Here is a 9,101-nt window from a genome sequence, read left to right as displayed (position 1 = left end):
GGCGCTAACATTAAACAATAACAACAGCTGCAATGTGTTATATCGTAAAGTGAAATTGCGGAAATTACGATTTAGTTTTAAAAAATGAAATAAACAACGAGTAACTATTATGAGCTAAATCCTGCCCTAAGTCAAGGTTAATTTTTTTGTCTTAAAATTTTTATCCTCTAAAATTGGCAACATTGGATAAACCAATGTTTTCCCATTTCATTCGAGGACATACAAAATTTGAGAAACATTTAAACGTCGAATTTGATCCATCTCAAATTTCTTTTGTTCAATGTCTCAAAAGTGCTTCCATAGCTGGTTTTATCATCTTCTACGATGACCGAAAAAGATACGCAGCCAATGAGTCAAAACGTGGACGAAGATGCAGAAAATGTAGCACCGACGAACGATTCACCCTCGTGGGGATTGTTGTTTTGGACCAGTAATCGTGACCTGGAAACTGAAAGGCTAAGGTCTGTATTTTTTAAAATTATTTCTGCATGTTTGTATGTCACATTAAATTATATTTTAATAATCTCAGACATGGAAAAGATTTGTACAAAGTGGGGCGTGGGGTAGTGAATGATATTATTATCTGCCAAGAAAATTGTAGAATCAATTTAAATAACCTTAGTCGGGTTCACTGTGGTTTCAAAAGAATCAAGGACGTGACTGCTGATTATCAGACAATCATAGAAGATTATTCAGCAAACGGGACATTTGTAAATGGTGTCAAAATTGGGAAAGGGAGGAACAAGCTGCTGACTCATGGAGACGAAATCTCTATGACTTGTTCTAAGGGCAAAGTCTTCATCTACTTGGACACCCAGCATAGAAATCCTGGCTTTCCTGCAGACATCAACAGAAAATTTGTAATTGTTGAAAACCTTGGAAAAGGGTATTTTGTTTATTGAATGAATCTAGTTGGCTTTTGCGTAGTTAACTGTTTTGCTTCGATTTTGGTCCGCCAGGTCATTTGGTGAAGTATGGTTGGCTGTTCATAAAAGCTCGAACAAAAAATATGCTATTAAAAGTGTACGACACCAAACGAATTGTTACAATGATGCTAAACGAGCCGACGCTGTACAACAACTGAAAAACGAGTCGGATTTACTCTGCACTTTGGAACATCCTGGCATTGTTAAGGTATGGAAGTTCAATTATCACTTTCTTTGTCTAGAAATTGTAGTTGTGCCCTTGTAATTAGGTAGAAGATAGCATTTGCAAAGCCAAGTCTATCCATCTTGTTCTAGAATTAATGAACGGAGGGGATTTGCAGAAAAGAATCAAGAGTGAAACTCAGATTAAAGAATCGACAGGAAAATACTATTTTTTCCAATTGTTGTTGGCCGTCCAATATTTGCACAAACAAGGGATTGTTCACCGCGATTTGAAACCTGAGAATATTTTGATGTCTAGTCAGGACGATAACGCCATTCTTAAAGTATAACATCGCAATTTTTAATCCAAACTAGCGCACGACATTGATCCATTACCTTGAGCTAGATCTCGGATTTCGGTCTGTCCAAATTTGTTGACGAAGAAACCGTATGCAAAACTTATTGCGGTACGCCGCTGTATTTGGCGCCGGAAGTGATTTGTAACAGGACCATCAACCGACCCTATACCAGCGCTGTTGACGTCTGGAGCCTAGGGGTGATCCTGTTTCTCCTCTTGTCCGGGTACCACCCATTTATTCATTCGTATCCGGCTGAAGATAACATTGTGAAAGGTTAGTTCCCCTATCCTTTTCAAAAATTCCTTCGCATCCGCTTGGTTTTAGATGGTTAAACAATTTTAATGTAGGAGCTTATCTGCTGAGAAAAGAACGATGGAGTAAAGTGTCCAGCGAAGGATTGGCCTTGGTCAGAAAAATGTTGGAAGTCAACCCCATTCAACGTCCTACATTAGAGGCTATAATGGAGGATCAATGGATGATGGACGACGAGGTGATTACTAAAGTATACGAACTAATCTTTGCAAACAGCGACGTCGATACGCTTCCCATGCCCTTCGCCAGTCTCAAAGAGAATGAGACCAACAATGAACCTCAATGTAAACGCCAGCGGGTAGTATCTATTTAAAAATATCATCCTTTTGTTCTTCTGAAAGGCTTTGCCCGGATTATTGCCTTTAAAACAGTTGGCTTATTTCTGTTTGTTCTTAACTAATGATCTCGTCATTAAGCAGTTGTATATTTAAGACGCCTGTCCCTCAACGTTTTCCCCTGTTACATTAATTCGTTGACGTGGCCTTTCGTCAGTTTGATACATCCCAATTCAGTCAAGAATTTAACTATAATTTCTTTTTTCTTAAAACATTTTTCTTTGCCTCTGTGCCGGAAGGAATAAAAGCAACCAGTATTAAAGATCATGTATGTGACTTGGATTTGAAGAAAAAACTGGTAGCCAAGGGATTTAAGAAAATCCCTAGAACAAGTTCGAACAGGTCAACCGGTTTCTTCTAATAATTTTCCGGAACTATTAACGGAATCCCCTTCAAACGGATACTTATTATACAGTGAAAGCGACAGAAAGAGGTGGGCGAGGAGGTCAAGATGATTGATGGTTTTGAGCCCATAAGGCATGAGTGGGCGCTATGTATATCCTGCCATTTGAAAAGAAAGTAAGATTTTTCAGTGTTCTCACGCTATACTGTACCAGAAGAAGGCTTCGAGGTTCAAGTCTCCAGCAGCAGTCGCTTATCCATCTTCTCACTCTACGTACCTGCAGATATCTGAGCCAAGGGACTTCCCCCCTGCCCTGAAGCGATACGGAACAGGTTTATTTTCTTCTTCTTTCCTTTTCTTGTTCTTTATTGAAAGACTGAAATAAAGAGAGCGTCAGGAGGAAGACACGATCCATTCGACCTCCAACAGTCATTCCAGCCGCACACGACTCCCAGTGACGGAGATAACAACCTACTCTTCGTGACAACTACTTTGCACGCTGGTAAGTGAATTACATTTTTGATTGGAGCAAAACTTAAAGCTATTAACGAATGGTGTGTGTAACGCTTTACAAACTTCATTGTCGTATGCCCATTGCGTGTGAGGTACACTCCCGAGTTGATTCACCTAACGCGTGTACATGACTCATTGCACGGAAGTGTCGTGCCGGGGCGTAAATTTTTCTTACGTTTTTAAAAAAACAAAAGCCCACATTGTGGACTTCGACTCTTCCTACCGTTGCTGTCATACTCTGCTGGTTTTTCTTGCCAAAATTCTGATGACTCATTGTTCCTTTGCTATAAAACAACGCAGGTCCACCTATAACCACGCTGAACAATGTTTCCTACCAATCATTCCACATCCGACAACAAAACCATGACGAACACCGTCGAAAAAAAAGTAAACCCGGTAACGACAAGTAAACCGAAATATTTGGTCGCTGTCTTTAGTGTGGTGAGTTTTACTTGTTCAAACATTTAACGCGGGATAATTACAATGTTTATTTCTACTTTCGTTGAACAGTTAGTGGTTAGCATCGTGGCTGTGTTGGTCGTAACGGTTGCATCACAAGCGAGGAACAGTACGAGACAGGAACAATATGATAACAATGCAGCTTCATTAGCAACAGAACTACGCCATCCGCGATTCATCGGTCAACATACCGCTGCTAACGTTCCAACAGAAACGACCGAGTCCATCGTCCTGAAGAATGTGAAGGCGTTTATGCGGGTTGTCACGCCTTTAACAGTTGGCAACAACGGAACGAGTGCCCCGAGACAAATCCTTCAACAAGAGATTGCCAGTGTTGATAACAAACCGGGTGCATCCGAAGTGTTTTCGACTGAAACAGTGATTTAAACAAAAAGAAGAAAAGCGCAACAACATCCGTAAAAAGAAACAAAAAGGATCGGGATATCAAGTGGTCGTAATACTCGTTTTGTTTTTAATGCTTCAATCGAGCTGTTTTCGAGCAAAGGCGAAGCTTCTGATTTCTCCTAAAGAAAGTCCACTACGTATTGGTTCTCGTCATTTCGAAATCTCATTTAAAATTGACCAATATGAGGCTCGAGATAATATGATCATCACCCTATGTATACGTCATACGTATGTAATAACCGGAATTTTTTTAAATTATGTCAAATATTATTATCTCAAATGTTATTAAAATTTTTTGAATGGAAACAAAAAAGTAGAAACATTTCCTTTTAACGTGATGCTTGAAAAAACCAAAATGCTGCTATTGTTTCTTTCCATTATCGGTCAACCATGTAATGGATTGAATGTCTAATTCAACAGCGTTCGTGACACGAATGCAGCCTTTCATGTTTCGAGCGTTCTGCAACTTACGTCACGAGTCCAACAACCATCCGGTTCAAACAGCTTCTGTCTTGAATAGCATAAAACGTATTGAACTAAGGGCAAATACCTCTTTTATTTCTATCGTTTTTGATAGATGGGAAAAAAAAAGAAATGCAAATTTGCTTCCGGCGGTATCTTTGAGTGGGCGGTAACGAGGAAAAAGAGACATCATAAACGTGGTCTCACGGAAAGACCTCGTTTTTGCGTTCGTGATTCGTCTTTTACGGATCTGGGCTCATAAAAAAATAGAAGCTACTTTCTGTAGTCATCATTAAAAAGCTTTGACTCCTCCATTTTATTTTAAAATTTATTCCATGACCTTCAACGCGTTGCCTTATGGCAAAGTCATAATCGGGTGTTCATCCGGATAAAATTATCAGACCTCGGCGAAGATATTCACAAAAAGCCCATTTGGATTGTGAAATAGCTGTCAAAATCAACGATGCCTAACTGTTTTTTTCTGTTACATGATTAACTGAATAACCACTTTGTTGTTATCTGCCTACATTTTTTACTTGCAGGTGCAAGACTTCGCGTCGTTTCCGCTCAGGAAATGGTGTAGAAGAAGCAAAAAAAAAAAGGATTCGTCAGTTTTGTGGCTGCCAAAACAAGAAAGTCGAACCCACATTAACATGCAGGTTGTAGCGTGGACATTACCAGCCGGCATGACTTTCCCAAAATGCCTTATACGTTTGGAAAACGTGTGCAACGTCAGCAGTTCCGCTACGGAAACTGAGACAAGATGTCCGTGGCGGTACTTTTTGTGGACATGTAGTGGCTGGGCACTCCTGTCGGATGTAAAATGTGTCAAAAAGAAAGTTTCACGAGGTATTCCCAAAAAAGAAAAATAGAAATTCTTTGAACCGTGTTCCAGGAAATCCGGAAACCCTGGCTAGTCGTTTCGTTGCATGACCTTCTACGTGAATTCGGTTGAAAGGAAGATGCTCTATAATGTTGAGCTACATGGTCATCTTATGCAAATGGACCTCCTTTTTTCCCCCCATTCTATCGTTTATGGTAGAGCTGAATAATTGCGTATATTTAATTGACTGATGGTTACGAATCCGGTTGTACTGTTAAGTACTTTCACAATAACAATGCCATGGCGTTGTTACGCACGTCAATCATTATTGTAATGAACAATAGCCTCCGGAAAAACGATTAGGCGTCTTTTTTTCCTTTGCAAAATTGCGAATCTCTTCATATTTGATGCATGATGACACAACTCCATTCATATTTTTTTAAACGTTGCAATTATAGTCAGACAAAAGGTGCCCTCTAGAAACTAAACAGTTTCAACTTGTATGCCACGCCATCTGTATACCAATATTTTGCACTTAGTATCGGAAATTGTGAGCCAGTCTTCATTTGTTTCTCACCTGAGTTGGTATTGTTTTGTTTTCGGTGAGCAGGTAATGGAACTGATATAATCGAAGTTTGTTTTCTTGTGACCAAAATGGATGGAGGTGCTCTTTATCGATCGCTGCAACGTTACGTTTTGACAGAACAGCAACAAGAATTTAATGGTTATCCTCGACCACATTACGACAAAGATCGTGCTGTAATTAATTCGAAAAACATCACGCAAGTACGATCAATGCCAGGTGTCCAATTAGCACCTGACAAACGGATTTGTGATCGTTGCGGTACCATTTTTAGAGTTGATAACAAAGGAATGCCCATTAATAGGTAAATAAACCGATTTTTAACATGGAATTATGTAAATTCTGACTCGTCTAATTTTAGAGGCGATCCTTGTTCGTACCACTGGGGTAGATCGTATCAACGTCGTGGATACAAGACGCCCTACACTTGCTGTTCTCGCGATTCAAACTCCACTGGCTGCACAATAAACCAATGGCACATTAGCGAAAATTTAGACAATTTGAAAGGATTCGTCCGCGCGACAGACAAGCCGCAACCGGTGGATGGGAATTACGGTGTATACGCTCTAGATTGCGAAATGTGCTACACTACTGAGGGTAGCGAAGTTTTGCATGTGGCGGCCGTCTCTTCCGAATGCAAAACAGTCCTGGACACATTAGTGAAGCCCAGCAATCCCGTTCTCGATTACAACACCCGATTCAGCGGAATTTCAGAAAAAGATGTACGATACGTTACAACGACGTTACGAGATGTACAGGATATATTACTAGACAAGTTTTGTAACAAGACAATTCTGATTGGACATAGCTTGGACGGAGACCTCCGAGCTTTACGAGTAATATGAGTTGCCTCTTTTAATGTTAGAATGTCTAATTTCAAAATTTTATCTTATTTTTTCGTAATGAATTTATACAGCTGATACACGATACGGTTATTGATACTAGTGTCGTTTTCCCACATTCCCAAGGCCCTGGTTTTAAAAGAGCTCTAAAGACGCTCTGTCAGGTGTATTTGAACAAAAACATCCAGAAACCAGGTAAAGCAATTCAAATTACTAATATGACATCCAAATTTTGTATTTTTTCATGTGTTTCGTTTTAAATATAGGTAATGGACATAGCTGTGTCGAAGATGCTACGGCATGTATGGAACTCATGATGCGAAAAACAAAAAACTGGTGAAGTTTTAAACATTATTATCTACTTCTATTTTATCGCGTAAATGTAGTGGAATTATCGCTAATCGGTTAGTACTGTATTATTCCTAGAACAAGTCTGTACGTGTTTGAAATGACGTTGTTTATACGATGTCTTTTATTCTGCTAATAAAGAATCGCAGTTCAAACGTTCCTCACACAAGACACGGTCCATTTTCTACACTAGTCGCACCCAGTGAAACGTATGTTTGGCTATCTCAAGTTTGGTAAGGTTACATCTGTAATGTAATGTAGTACATTAAAATGGTCCTTTATCTTATAACCAAAAAGGGTATTGACTTCCAAATTTAGACGACAATGCCTTTGCCAAATATCGACCCAAATCTTCTGAAGGGACCTGCTTTTTATAAAGTGATGCAACGTCACGTGATTAGCCCAAGGAAACAGGAATTAAATGGCTATCCACGACCGCATCCGTACTGCAAAAATCGTGTCGTCATCAACGCGACCAATTTAAATAGCTTTCGTCCGAAATCTGCCGTTTCTTTAGCTCTGTATGAACGTATTTGCGATCGCTGCAATACTCGTTACAACGTGAATTCCACAGGATCGCCCTTAGGGTTGTTTATATTCTTTCTTTTTTTTAAACTTCGAAATCATTTAATTTTTTTTTTTTTTGCAAAAACATATAGGGAGCAAGGTGTGTGTTGTTATCATTGGGGTAGATCGTTCCGGAATCCTCAAACCAAAACATCAAATCCATTTACCTGTTGTGGTCAAAATAGTGAAGCTAAAGGTTGCACCACGGCCAAATGGCACATTTCCAACATTGAAAACATCACTAACTTGGAAGACTACGTCCAAACGAAAGAAAAACCGCCACCCACCGACGATGATTACGGCATCTACGCGCTGGATTGCGAAATGTGCTACACGACCGAGGGTAGTGACTTGATTTGCATTACGGTTGTCTCATCCGATTGCAAGATTGCTTACAAAACGCTGGTTAAACCTAGCAATCCCGTGCTCGACTACAACACACGTTTCAGTGGCATCACAGAGGATGATTTAAGGGACGTCACAACAACATTGGAAGACGTCCAGACATTCCTCCTTAATTTGTTTTCCAGCAAAACTATTTTAATTGGACATGATTTCGGCGCTGATTTGCGTGCTCTTAAAGTTAATATTTAATCTATTAATGGCAACTATATTGTGATATAGTAATTTCGATTTATGATATCCCAGATGGTCCACGATACGGTCGTCGATACGAGCATCGTATTTCCACACGCTCGAGGACCACCCTTGAAAAGGGGATTGAAGAAATTGGTGTTCGATATTTTAGAAAAGACCATTCAGAACGAAGGTAGTAAAGTGCATTCAACTATTTTAAGAATGTTTAAATGCATTTTTTTTCTTTTAATCAATTGTAGGACATAACAGCACAGAAGACGCCATCGCGTGCATGGAGCTAATGATCTGGAAGGTGAAACATTTCCTTGGTTAAATTAAGTTGTATGTGTATTATATAAATGAAAAAGATGTGCCCTTTACACGTGTCGTGTAAAGCGACCCACTCCCCCAATCTTTTCTAATACCGATATTCAGCCTTGGGTATCTTTCACTAATGATTTTCACCATTCCTTTCACCTTTCTTTGTCTATTACCTTGCCATAACTCTTTTTTCAGTTTGCGCCAAAAGATCTTTTTCCTCCTTTTCTTTTTTTTTTCGTTAACTCAGTTCAGTGACAGAGAATGCATGGTAAAAGAAATATCGTTTTAAAATATTGTGAAAAATACGCCCCCACAATTTTGAAGTGTTAACGAAATAACAAAACAGAGACAGCCAAATTTCTTGAATCAGATTTATTTAATTGTTTAACGTCGGTAATCACACATGTTAAACTTGAGTCCCCAAACGTGTCTCTGCTCGAATTTGAGCTACTGGATCATATTCGTGTGCCATCATTTGAATCGAATTACCTTCCTCGTCTTCAATGGAATCGTTTTTCCTGCTTGATTTAAATTGAGCGTAAAGCAGATACGTAACGTACAGAATGAGTAAAGACAGAGGAGCGGCAACACCTGGATCCAATAATTGAACGGTAGGGCCCAACTGGATTCGTCGGTACACAATCAATGCCAAAGGTGATGCAATTGCGAATCTCAGCACCATGTTGATCGATTCCTTGTGTAAATCGTGACCAGTGTGACTAACAGGATATATCTCAGTTAAAGCAGTCCTATCGCTCAAAAATC

General features: G+C 39.5%; 3 protein-coding genes across 3 annotated transcripts; all 3 read left to right on the top strand.

Annotated features, from left to right (window-relative positions):
* Window positions 1–218: 218 nt before the first annotated feature.
* Window positions 219–3,832, top strand: LOC130693137 (serine/threonine-protein kinase Chk2-like). Its single transcript, XM_057516262.2, has 8 exons — window positions 219–461; window positions 530–886; window positions 960–1,134; window positions 1,196–1,432; window positions 1,495–1,720; window positions 1,795–2,939; window positions 3,251–3,391; window positions 3,461–3,832. The coding sequence occupies exons 1-6, from the start codon at window positions 325–327 to the stop codon at window positions 2,070–2,072; spliced, it is 1,410 nt and encodes a 469-aa protein (XP_057372245.1). The 5' UTR covers window positions 219–324; the 3' UTR covers window positions 2,073–2,939; window positions 3,251–3,391; window positions 3,461–3,832.
* A 1,892-nt stretch (window positions 3,833–5,724) lies between these two features.
* Window positions 5,725–6,921, top strand: LOC130693142 (putative exonuclease GOR). The gene is made up of 4 exons (XM_057516268.2): window positions 5,725–5,986; window positions 6,044–6,518; window positions 6,599–6,719; window positions 6,791–6,921. Exons 1-4 carry the CDS (start codon window positions 5,754–5,756, stop codon window positions 6,862–6,864), a joined length of 903 nt encoding a protein of 300 aa, XP_057372251.1. The 5' UTR covers window positions 5,725–5,753; the 3' UTR covers window positions 6,865–6,921.
* A 105-nt stretch (window positions 6,922–7,026) lies between these two features.
* Window positions 7,027–8,349, top strand: LOC130693121 (putative exonuclease GOR). The gene is made up of 5 exons (XM_057516241.2): window positions 7,027–7,105; window positions 7,191–7,459; window positions 7,532–8,021; window positions 8,088–8,208; window positions 8,276–8,349. The coding sequence occupies exons 2-5, from the start codon at window positions 7,197–7,199 to the stop codon at window positions 8,347–8,349; spliced, it is 948 nt and encodes a 315-aa protein (XP_057372224.1). The 5' UTR covers window positions 7,027–7,105; window positions 7,191–7,196.
* Window positions 8,350–9,101: the final 752 nt, after the last annotated feature.

The sequence above is a fragment of the Daphnia carinata genome, chromosome 3 (assembly GCF_022539665.2).
Source record: "Daphnia carinata strain CSIRO-1 chromosome 3, CSIRO_AGI_Dcar_HiC_V3, whole genome shotgun sequence".
Lineage (NCBI taxonomy): Eukaryota > Metazoa > Arthropoda > Branchiopoda > Diplostraca > Daphniidae > Daphnia > Daphnia carinata.
The sequence above is the reverse complement of the archived record's forward strand: the minus strand, read 5'-3'. Positions and strand labels throughout refer to the sequence as shown.